General features: G+C 46.6%; 1 protein-coding gene across 9 annotated transcripts in view; it reads left to right on the forward strand.

Annotated features, from left to right (window-relative positions):
- Nucleotides 1–8024: 8024 nt before the first annotated feature.
- Nucleotides 8025–15945, forward strand: part of LOC311017183 (myelin transcription factor 1-like) — a 45680-nt gene continuing 37759 nt past the window's right edge. For 8 of the 9 annotated variants that reach the window (XM_084015374.1, XM_084015375.1, XM_084015380.1 and 5 more), the window contains exons 1-2: nucleotides 8025–8064; nucleotides 15371–15477. In XM_084015374.1, the coding sequence (XP_083871500.1) occupies nucleotides 8040–8064; nucleotides 15371–15477 (132 nt within the window). In that variant the 5' untranslated portion in view covers nucleotides 8025–8039. Of the gene's footprint in view, nucleotides 8065–10726; nucleotides 10883–15370; nucleotides 15478–15945 lie in introns of those variants that run through there. The other variant, XM_084015381.1, reaches the window with a different exon arrangement.

Consider the following 15945-nt stretch of genomic DNA (forward strand, 5'->3'; position numbering starts at 1 on the left):
GCCGAGGCTGTTCATTGAACCTGTTGGCCAGTGTTACCTTGGTTACCTTCAAACAGCTGTCTCTGCATCAAACTATCCACAGCCTTATAGCTGTGACACAAAAACTACTCCTCACGTTGACCTCTCCATATGCTCCGCCTCGTTTCCCACCTCCATGTGCTCATCTGTGGAATATTTTAACGTGATCACATGATTGTGTTTCTGAGTTTGTGGAAGATGTAGTTGTTGGGTTGGGATTAGATCAGGAAGAGGAATGCATTCACTTTGACTTGTCATTGACTACTTGTAAAGATAGAGCAACTACAGTGGCTTGGTTGACTATAAACAGCTGTACTTCTCACCAGCTCCTACAATTTACAATACAATACATTTACTGTCTGTATAACTGTATATCAATGCAGCAACCTTTGTTCAGCCCAGTCGCCATGACGACATGTTGGCTTTAGTCAATGTCATGGGCTTTTTTGTCTGGTGTATTTTGCAATCAGAATCAGCCAGAACTCCACATGGCTGACTGGTCGACACCAACAGCGGCCATCTTGTAACACACACACACACACACACACACACACACACACACACAAACACACACACACACACACACACACACACACACACAGACACACACACACACAAACACACACACACACACACACTTGTATAGTATTTAGTTAGATAGGCCACTTAGAATTAGTGTATGTTTATTTGTTTATTGTTAATAAACCCCTTTTAAGCATACTACTGTATTATTAATGTTGTATAATTGTGAGTGATATCAACCTCTTCTCTGCAAAGAATTCACAAATCCTTCAACTGTTTTTACTCATATGCTTATAGTTATTAATTATTGGCATATGAGTACAAACCCCTTTATATGAGACTGAGTACAGGTTTGGTTATCTTTTCCCTGATTGCAGGGTGGTGCCCCATAGATTATTAATTCTATTAATAATCTTATTAATATCAATAATTCTATTGATATTAATAATTATATATCAATAACCAAATCTGCTCCTGCTAGTTCCCCAACACTGTTAATAAAGTGACAAGATAACACTTCCCTCTAATCATTTTTGTCTAAGATCATAAATCTCATTACTTTGCAGAAGCTCCGGTTAACTCCTCACAAATCCACATGAGGCTGGAAGCTATGACATCAGAAGTTATTGTTGGCTTAATTCTGTCTGACACACCAAACTCTCATCCAATCAGTGCTGAGCTTCTCTCCGTCATGGTGGACCAGTGAACAGCTTTTTGTCTTCAATCCTTATGGTTGATTTTTCTTTTAACATTGAGACAACTTTCATTTTACTGCACAATGCACATGAATGGCCATTTTTGATTTTTTTGCTATTGGACATTTGTCTTTTTACTCTTCATGCACAAGGACACAACATGGATAATAAAAATGGATTTGTTGTCTCCGGTATGTGCACACTGTAAAAGAACAGACTGCGCTTTGGAGCAGTTGTGCTTTTGATTGTCTTCCATCACTTTTTGTTCTGCTTTTCCTCTTAACCTCCTGTCACCATGGAAATACAAGGCACTGCCATTGAGACACTAAAGTGCTACATACCACACGGCCACTTAGTAAAGAAGAGGAGACGGCCACATGTGCATCATTCACCACAGTGGGATGAACGACATTTTCTTCAGATGCTTGAGAGGCAAGAGATGCAGCAACACCGGAGAATATAAAGGTTGTTTTTTAGCTCGCCATGGAAGTCAAGTATCTCATTGAAGCATTTGATGTTTTATTACTCCGTAGCAACCATGTATGTGTGTCTGCATCGTGTCATCGATGGCAAGAGTTAAGCTGCATGAGCGAGTAAGACAAGTGCAATGCTGGAGAGAAAAATATGAAAGACGACAGCATCCACGAGCCATGTTGTGTTGGATTAGTGGGTTACTATGGATTCCATACATATATGCACCATCTCTTGACACACACACTCCTTCAGAGCCCCGGCCTTCTTCAGTGCCTCCTTCACTACCATAACACCACTCACACCGGCCCACTCCGGGCCTCCTCCCCACCGGCTTCCTTCCCACCAGCCTCCTCCCCACCAGCCTCCTCCCCACCGACCTCCTTCCCATCAGCCTCCTCCCCACCAGCCTCCTCCCCACCGACCTCCTTCCCACTAGCCTCCTCCCCACCCGCCTCCTCCCCACCAGCCTCCTTCCCACCAGCCTCCTCCCCACCGACCTCCTTCCCACCAGCCTCCTCCCCACCAGACTCCTCCCCACCGGCCTCGTTCCCACCGGTCTCCTTCCCACCGGCCTCCTTCCCACCGGCCTCCTCCCCACCGGCCTCCTTCCCACCGGCCAACTCCCCACCAGCCTCCTTCCCACCAGCCTCCTCCCCACCGGCCTCCTCCCCACCAGCCTCCTCCACACCGGCCTCCTTCCCACCAGCCTCCTCCCCACCGGGCTCTTTCCCACCAGCCTCCTCCCCAATGGCCTCCTTCCCACCAGCCTCCTCCCCACCAGCCTCCTTCCCATCAGCCTCCTCCCCACCAGCCTCCTTCCCACCTGCCTCCTTCCCACTGGCCTCCTCCCCACCGGCCTCCTTCCCACCAGCCTCCTTCCCACCAGCCTCCTCCCCACCAGGCTCTTTCCCACCAGCCTCTTCCCCAATGGCCTCTTTCCCACGAGACTCCTTCCCACCAGCCTCCCCCAAACAGGCCTCCTTCCCACCAGCCTCCTCCCCACCGGCCTCCTCCCCACCGGGCTCTTTCCCACCAGCCTCCTTCCCACCAGCCTCCTCCCCAATGTCCTCCTTGCCACCAGCCTCCTCCCCATCAGCCTCCTCCCCACCAGCCTCTTTCCTACCAGCCTCCTCCCCACCGGCCTCCTTCCCACCAGCCTCCTCCCCACTGGGCTCTTTCCCACCAGCCTCCTCCCCACGAGCCTCCTCCTCAATGGCCTCCTCTACACCGGCCTCCTCCCCACTGGCCTCCTTCCCACCTACATCATGGCATTTGCATACAGATGTCTCACTTGCTGACAATGTGTGCAATCTGTGTGTGTGTGTGTGTGTATAAGCTACGACTGTAATCAGCTGATGTCGAAGTAAAGGTTAGGGCTTGAAGTGTGCGTGAAAAAAAAGTCATGATCATTTTCACAAGTATGACTTCTTTGGCCTGGAAAGATATAGGAAGAAAGCACAGAGGAAGAAGAGACGGAGAAAGAAAGCATGGAGGAAGAACGCATGGAGGGAGAAAGCATGGAGGAAGAAAGCATGGAGGGAGAAAGAGGTTCCTTCTGTGCTGGCAGATTGAGTTGGACTCGTTCAAGGCCCCGTTCCAAATTGTGGCCCCGCCCCCTACCACTTCTTCTTCTTCTTGTTACGTTTTCTTCTCTTGCCGCACCAAACAAGCCACCTACACTTTAGGACATCTGCTAAGCTGATTTTCTGGAGCTTAGCAGCACCACAGTGGTATCAAAGAGATTAGGTGAAACAACATCCAACTCTGGCTTTGTGCTGTGTTTCAATGAATGCGGCCGTGCGACTGTGTGCATGTGTTTGTGGCTGTTCGCCTCCAGTGTGCGCTCGCCCTGGCACAAGCTGGCTGCGTGTACGTGCGTGGGTGTGTGTATTATGCTCGGTGTCACAGAGCTGCTGTAATACTGTTGGATCTGGAGTGTGAGCGCTTCTTTGCCTACAAGGATTCAGAAAGCATAACCAAAGATTTGCTTCAGAGGATCTTTCAGTCTTTTGTTTTGTAGCCAAGACTCTTCATCATGAGAGGAAAATAATTTCCAGAAAATAAACTGCTGCAAATCCACTTAAAGAGTTATTTTTTGCCATGTGAGGCCTCATAGTTTAGTTGTTATTGCTGCCCTTAATGTGTATTTATTCCATATGTTTCTGTGCATGCCTTTTTCTTCACAGATCTGTGTGTTTTCCTTCTGCTGTACGTTTGGTAACGAAAGGGTGCTTTATGAAGCGAAGTGACTATATCTTACTGCATTATGCATGCATGATGGCTAACGCTGAGTATCCACACACTTAATTAAGTAGTGAAATGTAATAATGTCATTTATCCCTCAGGGTTTAGGGTTGTAATCATTGCTGGAGTCAGCCTACTGCGCATTATATTTGCCTGTGTGTGTGTGTGTGTGTGTGTGTGTGTGCGTGACCATGGCTGTGTGTGTGTGTGAGAGAGAGAGAGAGACAGATCAAGAGAGGGAGTTGTCATTTAGTTTTCTGTTCTTTCTATCTGACTTGAGCTTTCACTTTTTTTGTGCTCATTAAGTAGAGAAAAAAGAGTGGAGAGAGAGAGGTATGGAGGTAGGGTGGGTGTGTGTGTGTGTAGGGGGGGGGGGGGGGGGGGGGGAATAAGAAAAGAGAGCAAGCCAAAGAGCGTCGGGTGCTGTGTTAGTTTGATATTTTCCATAGTGACAGCTGGGCCCAGAAGCTCAGAACCTTTTCTTCTAGCACACAAAGCCCATTAAGTATGCCACTCGCTCAATGGCCCCCGCAGTCTCCAAATTGCTCAAGCTCCTCCCTAAAGTGTGGCAGCCTTTGTCATTGTAATCAGGCCTTGTATGTGAAGTGCTGCCTGTATTTACCGCTGCTCAGGGTGCATATTTGTCCAGCTTGCTGCTGGTGGAGGGAGAGAGGGCTAAAAGAGAGTAAAAGCTTGATGGGGAGACAGTGGAGACGACGAGGGTCAAGTGTGGAGAGAAGGTGCAGCGACTCAGGGTGGAGAAAGGGAAGTTAGGGAATCAGGAGGAGGGAGGCCTCAAAGAATTTGACTTTAGGGGGGCCAGGCAGCGTGGGGCCTGGGGAGGAGGGTCTGAGCGCTGTGATGCCAGTCTGAACCAGGAGCGCTTGTTTACAACTCTTTGAGATGCTGTATGGCTCGAGGCGTTGCATTGCTGCTCACACCAATGAGAAATCAAACCCTCCTACAGGACGTCTGGATTAGTGGACGTGACTGAGACGTCCAGTGGACAGACAGAGGGGCAGACGACACTGAGGACTGAGGAGATGTGATGCCTTTTGGCAGAGCTGACCCCATTCCATGTGTCTTGCCCCCCCCCCCCCCCCCCCCCCCGTGAGGCTCAAGATGCGGATGGGGCATCTCGGGATGACAGTCATCCACAGTGGCATCAACAACAAACTTTGTCTGACTCTTGGCCTTTTACTTTCCCTTAGAGAGAGAGAGAGAGAGAGAGAGAGAGAGAGAGAGAGAGAGCGTGTGTCCCTTTTAGACAGACGATTCCAACGTAATGGCGGAAAGGCAGGTAGAAGTATGGCGCGAACCGTAACGTTTAGATAGCACGCCTGTGACGACCTCCGTTGGTGTCTCAAAGGCATAATATTCTGTTACGCCTTTCCGCCTCGTTTACTGACGACGGGGCAGAATAACGCCGGAATACTCCACAACGAAAAGGCTGTCTAAAAGGGGCTTATGTGTGTGTTTGTGTGTGTGTGTGTGTGTGTGTGTGTGTGTGTGTGTGTGTGCCTGTTAAACATTCATAACTCCCAGAAAAAGAGAAATGAAGTGCAATAAGTGAGTAATGAAGAGCCAGAGGCCGTCTGTGCATGTTCAAAGGCAGCAGGATATTTTTAAACACCACCATGTTGAATGTGTCAAAGAAAAGGTTTCAAATTGTCAAGTCAATCAAATGTCAATGTGAGTGATGGGGGACAACATCTGAGTCTGAAGAAATACAATCTGAAGTTAATATGAGGTCTCAGATTAAGTTGTGTGTGTGTTGTTTCTATTCCTCCACTGCAGCTCGACAAGAAAACAACAGAACAATTTCCTATTTATTGATTTGTCAATCAAAAGAAAAATAAACTATTTGAATAATCAATGAATAGTAATTTTCAAGCATCAAAAAATCCCAAACATTCAATGGTTGTGATTTGCTGCTTGTCATCATATAAACATACATATCTCCTGTTGTGTTGTGTTGAAACCAGCCCATAGCTGCATCTAATCGATAGATATTGGGCTTCATCACGCTGCATGGATGTTAGGGAGGAGGAGAGGGGGTTGGGGGAAAGTGAGGGAGGGAATTAAGCCACGGTGTTATCTACCTGGTGTTATCAAGAGCAGTACTATGAGATCAATACTTGAGCTCAACAAAGTTCTTCTTTGTCTTTTCACCCATCAAGAGTATCTCCCCAAACGAAACACCAACTCCACTTTCTGGCTCCATCAAAGACAAATGTGCACATTTATTAAAGGCAGAAGAAGGATTGCCCTCCAGCGCAGCTCTGACCCTTCTGTCTCTCTACTAGCTCAGTTGAAAGTTGTTACTAGTGGAGATGTTGAATAATGATAATAGAAGCGTAGGAGTGAACATTTAAGAGGATTCTTGAATAATGATCAACAAGGTCCTGTTTATTACTCTTCTGTGTGTGTGTGTGTGTGTGTGTGTGGGGGTGTGTGTGTGTGTGTGTGTGTGTGTGTTTAAACTTATTGTCACTGCCGACTCCTGAACAGCTGGGGGCTATGTCAGAGTTCAGCTGCTTGTTATACACAGCAGAGAATAAGAGGAGAGGGGGGTTGTGTGTGTTTCTGTGTGTGTGTGTGTGTGTGTGTCTTTGGGCCTATCAGGGTGCAGTGGAACAGCAGGGTGGGGTGAATAGTGAAGTTAATAGGCTAATGAGAGCAGCGAGCTTAGGAAGAATACAAGAAGATGTCTGGGTCCCTCAGATAAAAACTTGCCCAGCAGTCCTCCTGAGCACCCTCTTTGTCGAAACACACCAAAGCCAGTTTGATAAGGACTGGATTTATTATTTAGGTGCGTTTCTCTGGTACTTTCTCAGGTTAAGAACTGGGACAGATGAGGAGAGGAGATACTTGGGAAACATATTGAGATTTTTAAAGATTTGATGTTCAGATAATACAAGTCATAAATGTTTAAAAAGTTGAATTGGTTGGTTTAATGTGGTTCAAATTCAAATATGTCTCCGTGTGTTCAATTAGTTTGTTAATTGGTGTTTAATTGTTCACACTGATGCACATAAAGTAGTTTAGTTGAGTTTAGTTTAGTTAAATTTGCTTTAGTTGGACACATAAAACAGGACGTTTTTCAGTTCAATATAATTTAGTTTAATTTGGTTTACTTAGATACATAAAACACAGCATTTTAAGTTTAGTTTAGTTGAATTTGCTTCAGTTGGATACATTGAACAGGACATCTTAAGTTCAATTTCGTTTAGATGGACATATAAAATAGGACATCTTAAGTTTATCTTCGTATATTTTGGTTTAGTTGGATACATAAAACATGTCTATAGTTAAGTTTAGTTAAATTTGGTTTAGTTGGACACGTGTGTGTGTGTCCCCCATTCACTACTCTCCAACATATGATGGGGGGGGGGGGGGGGTTCACTGGTAATGGGAGCAAGCAATGGGAGAGCTCATTATCTGGCAGACCATCTGCTATTGGGAGGGAAGAACTGTCTGCGTGTCCCAGACTCAGACACTATGAATAGGCTTGTAGTGAAATTGTTCCTCTAACTTACATCTGGTCAGAAAACAATCCTACCAGTGAACATTAGGTTGTACTTAGACTAAAGCAACTCATAAGCAACAGCAATACAGAAGCCCTGCTCAACTCATCGTTTCTCGTGGTCTCTGCAGCTCTGTACTTGTTCTGGGATCTTTTGCAGTTTGTATATCATTGTAGATCATGCCCAGGTTTGAGATACATTCAAATGGGAATAAGCTGCATGAGCTTTCTATAGTTTGAATCAGATTGCTGGGGGGCTTAGTGTGAGAAGTTGCCTGGCACAGCAGATGCTCTTTGTTGCTCTTCAGGCTATTGTTGTTGAAAGCTGAGACTGGGAGTTCGGGATTGGCTGCAGGTCCCGGCAGCAGGAGGACATGGATCTTTCCTATTGGCTCTCCGGGAGTGTCAGTCAGCCGCTCGTCCCGCCCAGCCGCCCTCCCCTCCCCGACAGGCGAAGTTGAAGTAAAGTTTGAGCAACTTTGTCTGGCAGAAGTAAACTTAGCAGCAGCGCTTGGCGGTCGCTGCTGGACTGAAGGAAGACCCAGAGCAGGACCGCAATCATGAAGCTGTGTCGCACCTTTCTAGGTTCGTATCGCTCACTTGTTTGCGTCAATTTAAAGATGCTGTGTTCCGGCATCTGCGTCCCGGTTAGACTGAGCTCCGTTTCTGGAGCGGGTCTGCGCGTCTACCGGCTAGAATGAACCGAGGGACGAAGAGCTGTTTGCGGGTCTCCCCTCGGTTTGTGTCGCTGTGTAGAATAGTTAAAAGCAGCTGTATGCGGTTTCTATATATGTATAGAAACTTCTCCTCAGCTTATGAGTGCAACTAAACTTCGACCCCCGTCGTAAAACCTGGCCAGACAAAGGACAGTTGGTCCCCTAGGGGACTGTGTGGCCCCGGGGCCGTGGGGACAATGCCAAGCTGCGGGCTTATTAAAAACTTTTTTTGTTGTGTTAGTCTGTCGGCTTGTTCCATCTGTCGAGGGACTACAGGGGCCTCCCCGTCTCAACCTCAGCGCCCAGTCAGCTGCTGCCCCATCTAATATTTATGCTGGCTGCCACATCACTATAGTCTGCTATAGTGACGTGATCATTAAAGTGCAGGAGGCCTCTGGTACCATCTGCATCTGCAGACACACTTTGTTACAGCAGAGGGAAAGTTTCCCCAGCTGACAGAACATGTCCATTTATTTCACTTTAGTTGGATTGAGTTTCTGAAAGGGAGAAAGGCGTTTCTATTTCTTTCATATAAGTTTAGTAACACACGTGTATCTGAGCTTGTAATGAGGTTTACTCTAGATTATTTTAGTTAGGTTTCAGTTAGGTTTGTGGTTATTGTGTTTATAGTTGAATAACACCCACTCATATATTCAAACTCAGAAAAAAGGGAGTCAGTTGGTTTAAATTGGCCTCACAAAATGCACATTTTATCAACAGAGAAAACAATGTTTTATCCTTTAAAATAAAAGGCAAAACGACTGTAAATAATGAAGTATTCTGTTTAAGGTTAGTGTTATTGACTTGAGTTATAAAGAATTCAGGCTTGTAAATGTTAATGTTGTTATGTTTATTTAGCAACAGGCGTGTGGTGTGGTGATAGACAGATAGATGGAGTAAAACAACCATCAAAAGCCTTTGTTGTCTCAACAGCAGCTCATGAAGTCCTGTGAAGGCTTTCACAGGTCGGAGCTGTCCAGAGTCCTGAAAACAGCAACTCATGCCCGGCCATTCAGAGCTGTCCACAGTCCTGAAATCTCACTACAGCAAGAATAAGAGTAATTTTAGTGTAGTATGAATGTCTTCATATCTTCTCTAACCTTGAGGAATATGCTGTTCGGCTCTGAGCGCCTTGACCTGTAGGCCCAAGTCTTCCTCATGGCCCCCCTGCTGGATCAGGGCCCGGGCTTTCTCATATTTCCCCTTTTGTTTATTGGATTGTTGATGCTGTTGTTGAGTGAATCCTCTCTACGAGCCCACAGTAGTCTGAAATCATACTGATGTGGCGTGCACGGCCGGTGATTGATTTCAGCTCCAATGCATAACAATGGGATTGCACAAAAAGAGCCTGCTGCAAAGAGATAAGAATTTAATAGAATTTCTGAAAGCTGAAGGTTGGGCTTTTTGAATATTCCCTGCGTGCACGGCGTGGAGACAGCAGATAAAGGATGGCATTTGTGGGGACTATTCTCAAATGGCTTGTAATGAATGGTTGTGAATGGTTGTCATTCCCACTAATGGTTTCCAAACAGCCGAACAGAGCTGCGGTGTGCGCAACATTCGGGAGTGACTCCAAGTTGCACTATTAAGACTGACTGCTGTTTGCAGCTGCGCTGACAGTTGGCATTACTCTCAGTGAGACTTAAAAAGCTATCAACACATCTAACTGACACTGATCACTCTTCTTAAAACTCCTACAAGCTTCACAACAATTTCTCTGCGCTATATTATTTCTCTGCGATAATCCAAATATTGCGCTTCCACCCCTTCACCTCCCCGGAAATCATCCACATATTTCCGTAGAGCTCCCGGAGCACTCTGCCTGTGTTAAAGCCCGGAGGAATTATCAGATGCTGTCAGTGCAAGGCATACAACTACTACAGTCCTAGAAAAACATATCCCTTCAATTAATTATTGGACCGTTCCATTCTGCAGGATGTGTGGGGGACGGCGGTGAAGGATTACAGTAGCTGTAACCTCCATCGTGCATTTGTGAAACATCAGGAACTCTTAGGAGATGTTTAAAACATGACCGGGTTCTGGTGTGTAACGTAGTGCTGCTGCGGCGCGCGGAGAGGCGCGTGCACTGCTCGCGATGCGCAGAGGTGAAAGAAAAGCAGGCAGAGACGACGCAGACACAATTAGTTTGAAGTTGTCAGGATTCAGAAGATGTATATGTGTTTGGGAGGGAGGGGGGGGGGGGGGGGGTATACATATGCCCATTGAGTTGCCGTGTAGTAAGGGGGACCTCAAGCCCTGCCCATCTGATGCAGGAGGTTTTACTACAGCCTCCGTGATGTCATGGCAAAGGGCGGAGGGAGGAGAAGGGGGTGGGGGTGTGGAGAGGGATGGAGGGGGGTACAATGGCTCATGAGGGAAAGGTAAGTCAATATTACGTTTTTTTTTCTCGCTGACAAAGGCAAATGAAGCCATGTTTTTGCTTACAAACAAGTAACATCTCAACGCCTTGATCCGGATCCGTGCGCCGGTGCGCTGTGTGGAGAGGCCGCGCGTACGAAACAAACCTTCGCTCGCGCGTTTTATTGATCAGATGTGGACATTTGTAACGGGATAGATGATCGCTTCTTGTTGAAACCTTTACTCGAGATTTCTTTTCGTAAAGTCCAACTCTGAAAACCCCGCGAGGACGCCGCGCCGCAGCCCGAAGGAAATATTGTTGAATCCAGGTAATCCGATGTTTATGTTTGGATGAGAAGCTACACATAGATGTATATTATTATACATCTCGGCATCTAAGGAACATAACTTATGTCTCCTCGCCACTCACACCGGTAGCCTGCTTTTGTCGCGATTAGTGTTTTCACATTTTCATATTTTTACGATTCCTCGATTTAAAACTTACTCACAGCTGCCGTTTCTCAGCAGTTTGGCAGGTTGCTTTCTTTATCTTCTATGAGTTTGATTTATTACATCGATGATGATGATGATGATGAGGAGGAGGAGGAGGAGGATACTGTCATAAGATGTTGGTCATTAAGCTGATGCCTCATAATAAGAAGTGGGAATGAAGCAACTATGGCGCGTTCTCTTCTCGGTGACTTCTCTGTTGCTAGTACTGCCGGACGTGGACTAGATGCTATTCCTCTGGATGCGACCCGAATCGTACCTAAAGTGTGTCCTCCACTCTGTCCTCTACTTTCACCTTCCACACCTCCACGACTCAACGAGCCGCCGCGCGCTGCACACGAGCCGTTTCTGGCTTGTTACATTAACGTGTGCTATATGTCCGATTATTGTCTTAATATGACCATATTACAGTAGGTGTGTGTGTGTGTGCGTGTGTGTGTGTGTGTGTGTGAGAGAGAGAGAGAGAGAGAGAGGGAGAGAGGGAGGGGTTTGCCATTTGATCCTCTGCAGCAAAAACAGAGATGGTCTCTTCAAATGTCAGCCCGTTTAATGCGCAGGAGGAGAGGAAAGTGGTCCGAAATAACGTGCGAGGCAGTCAGGCTCGAGTTGCACATTTCGCCGGATTTCAAAGAGCTCATCATCATCGGATTCAGCCCGAAGAAGTGAGCGTATGCGTTGTGTTTTTCATGCCCCCCCCCCCCCCCGCGCGCTTTGCTTAGATGGCCACGTAATGTGCTGTGTGTCAAAGCACCTGCGTCCTAAGATGGAGGAGAGAGATGAGGGATGATGATACACGCTGTTATGTCAGCTGCTCTTTAAGTTGCTCTCCATCCTCCCGCTGCACTGCCGGCTCCAATGTCTGGCAAACTCCAACTGATTAGATGCTACAACCTCTTTCAGATGCTGGAAAGGATTTCCCGAAACACGCCCATGTTGAGGAGCCATGTGAGGGTTCTTCATTGATAAATCTGGAGTTATACTTTGCTTGTGTACATTTATGTTGATGTTTCAGCGACTAGCTGCTTTTAAAATTGACTAGACTTATGTTTGGCTGCAGTTGTTTTAAAGCTTAAAGATAAAAAGCACAAAAGGAGCCTTTGCTCAGTGTAATGTTAGGTTTAATGTACGGAACAAACCAGATTTATGGCATCATATGCAGATATGATAACACACCTATTGTTTTTCTTCTGTTTACTTTTCCTGTGAATCGTAGCCTAGTTTCTGGGGATTACAGAATTAGCTTATTGGTGCCTTCTGCTTATGGAGCTGCAGCTCAGGCCCCGATATCAAGTTGCTTCTGTTTTTTCTTTGCTTATCGTGATAAGAGGAAACCTCTCTATGAAGAGTTGAATAGCACTGTGGTGAGGACAGCAGGTGCGGGGGGGGGGGGGGGGGGGGGCAATAAACATGTTGGAGGAGCAGCTGGGGCCAAATTGCACCCACGTCATTCAGAGCCGATCAGAAATCTAAGCAATACAAGCAAAGGTCAGGGCTGGCCAGGCTTTCAATGGACACGAGACATTTCAAATGAAAGCCTGGAAATAATGAATTTCATGCTATGTGTTAAAAGGAAATAAATATATTTTTTTTAAATACAGAATTAATTAAAAAGAAAGGCAATGGTAGAAAAGGCATGCCATGCAGAACTGCTCCCTGCTGCCTTCATGGAGGACATACAGGTGCACAGTTCCCCGATGGTTAGTGTTGTTTCTCAGAAGCTGAGGTCAGGGTGGCCCTCAGGGGAGTGCCTTGCAAAAGCTGGTTACCATGGCGTCGCCTTCCCTTCCACACCCCCGCCCCTTAACTCCCTAATATCTGATAAAACCACCTCACAGACAAAATACTGGCCTTTTGTACTTCAACGCGGCTGTTTTTTACTTGGGGAATTCAGTCGAGGGCTTTGACAGAATTACTTATCTGAATTCTATTTTTTCTATTTTATCTGCCAGATAATCTGGTTACTGTTTTTTTCATCCTGTGACACAAAGAAAGCAGTGAGTAATACGAGACCATCCCACTCCATAACTTTTGATTTCTCTGTGTGTTCGCCGTAATCACACTAAGTTGCCTCTAAATCCTACTTAACAGGACCAGGGGTGTCCAGCTGGCCAGGCCTGTACCTACACTAATACTGCTACAGACAGTTCACCCTGGTATTTAATCTAACCATGGATTTAGGCCTCTTTGCTCCATTGTCCCAGTACAGTAAGCCGCCTGCATGTAATTGTATTACTCAAGCCCAACTTTGTTTTCTGGTAAAGGAGGGTTTCTATCAATTTATAGACTACATGTGTTGATCTGAAAACAGGTTTGATTTTTTTCTTTGCCTCACAGAAACACTTTGCTACAACCAAAGTATCCTGTAAATATCTGAATCTCCCCCCACCCTCACTCCTGATTAACCAAACCCTGATTAACACAATAAGGAGCTGCGAGTGGCAGCGAACAGAATCTGACCAAAGAACACAAGAGCAGACAAGACAAATTGGTTTTGATGTTTTTTCATCTGCGAAGGATCCAGGGGTTCCAGTTTTCACAAGAAACCACAGATGAAAGATCGAGCCACCTCTTCTGGCCTAGTTGCCTGCTTTTCTAAATGGCAGATGTCTCACGCAGGCCCAACACGCCGCTGTGGCTCTGGACTGAAAGAAGGAGGATGTGGACACATGGCCTGAGGCAGTTTGTCCTAATAGAACACTGTTATACTGTATGTTTGGCATTGAGGAAGCACTCTCTCAGCTCCTCAGCCTCCAAACGTACAACACAGGGCCGATGCTCACTTCCATCCACTCCTTCAAGAAGGAAGGAAAAAGAGAGAGAGCGAAAGAAAGAAGGAAGCAAGTTATGCAGACAGCTGAGCTAGAGATGCAGACGGACAGTATTGCTGTTGTAATCATTTCTCCTGAGGTTGGATTGAAAGTTGATAAACAGGCATTTTGCAAAGAGTGCTGGCTGGGCTTTGTTGAGGTTTGCATTTAATGGTGAAAGTAGGGATGGGCGTGTGTGTGTGTGTGTGTGTGTGTGTGTGGGGGGGGGGGGGGGGTACAGGCCTTTTGTTGTCTGCTTTTAGAGTGCACTCTGCATGCACCGAGGGTTCACGTACAGGACAGCAGAGAAATAAGTCTCTCTGAGAGCAGCAAGGATGCCGAGAAAGGAGAGACGGACAGATCTCATGGTGCACTTTTGCACCAGTTTTAAGAGTTTAAAGTTTTAAGACCTGGACCTGGTTTGGTTGCCGTTCTGCAGCTCATTTCATCGATGCAGTTGTTTTTTGCCTTAAACTTCAGCTGTGTTGTGTCGCATTTACTCTTCACAACATTGCTGATGATGATGATGATGATGATGATGATAGGTAGCTCACACACAAGAGAAGTCATGAGAAACTTTCACAACGTTCTGCTTCCTGCTGCAAACACACACACTCCATGGAAAGGTGACAGCCAAAGGGTAGATGTGGTTGTGTGTATCTATCTGAAAACAAATCTGATTTCACTGGACCAGCTCAGTGGCGCATATAAAGGAGGGGGGTGTCAAGTGAGTGGCGTGCACTTGTTGTCTCACAGCTTAAGAGTCTTCCATCGCCACTAGTTGAAAAGTTCAGTCCTCAAGAAATAGTGTGCACTTTCCCTGAACTGAGCACAGAAGGAGGACGGGTTGTGGCCATGTGCGTTAGGACGACTTTGTGTTGGGCATCGAACGCCTCCAGCTACTCTGAGATGAGGAAGAATGGAAGAAAGCAGTTTGTGAGAGATTTAGTATGTTTCTCGTGGCCGATCAGGAAGATAGAGTGAAGAGCTATTACCTTGATGAAAAAAAGGGGAGAGAGGGGGAGAAAAAAAAGAAGGCTAGATTTATGTATATGATTCATTATTTACTGACCATTCTTCACCCCTCTCATCTCACACTGCCCATCCCCCCCATTCGCTTATATATGCACCCTGAAAAGCTCGATAAAAATGCGCAAATTTGATTGATTCTAATAGCAGACTGACAAGGACCCCAGCTGGGGCACTTAGCCATGTGTGTGTGTGTGTGTGTGCGTGTGTGTGTGTGTGTGTGTGTGTGTGTGTGTGTGTGTGTGAGTAAAGCATACACACTGTTCCTTTAGTTAATAAAGGAGTGTCTGCAGCATGCTTGAGTGCCCCGACCTTCCCTCAGAGTAGCCCCCCCACCCTCCCCGTCCACCCTCCATCCAAACTGCTGCCCTGTCTGTTGGTGCTGATGCTGTCTATTTAATATGACAACTCTTCTTCTCTTATCTTTCTTTTCTCTCCCTCGCCCCTCCTCCTCCCTCCTTCTCCCTGTAGAAAATGAGTTCCGGGGCGAGCTGGTGAACCAGCGGTGGACACGAGGCGAGAGGACCAGCAGCCGCTGCCAGGCCTCCCACAGACTGCAGAGCCATCGACCAATCATGGTGAGTGACAAGGCCCTGCAACCCCTCCCCCTCCCCATCACCACTTCTTCTTCAACCCCCTCCCCACACACACACACACACACACTCAGACTGCCTCTTTTCTCCATCCGTTAGGGATTTGGGGAAATGCCCAGGAAGCAGAATCAGACTGGAAGGGGTGTGAGAGTGTGTGTGTGTGTGTGTGTGTGTGTCTGAGTGTGTGTGTGTGTCTGAGTGTGTGTGTGTCTGAGTGTGTGAGTGTGTGTCTGAGCGTGTGTGTGTGTGGGCAGATAAACATGAATCAAACAGCACATCTAATCTGCTGCTTGGCCCGGTCCATCCTTCCCTCAGCTTAGATGAGTTTAGTTAAGCTCAGCATGGCACAGCTCAGCGTTTCCTGCTGCTGAATTCACTTCACAAGACTTTTTTTTTGTAATGAAACACAATCTAAGAAAAGAAACTCGAAACGATGTCCTTGAGCTGCTCGTT

Source organism: Eutrigla gurnardus (genome assembly GCF_963514095.1).
Source record: "Eutrigla gurnardus genome assembly, chromosome: 8".
NCBI lineage: Eukaryota > Metazoa > Chordata > Actinopteri > Perciformes > Triglidae > Eutrigla > Eutrigla gurnardus.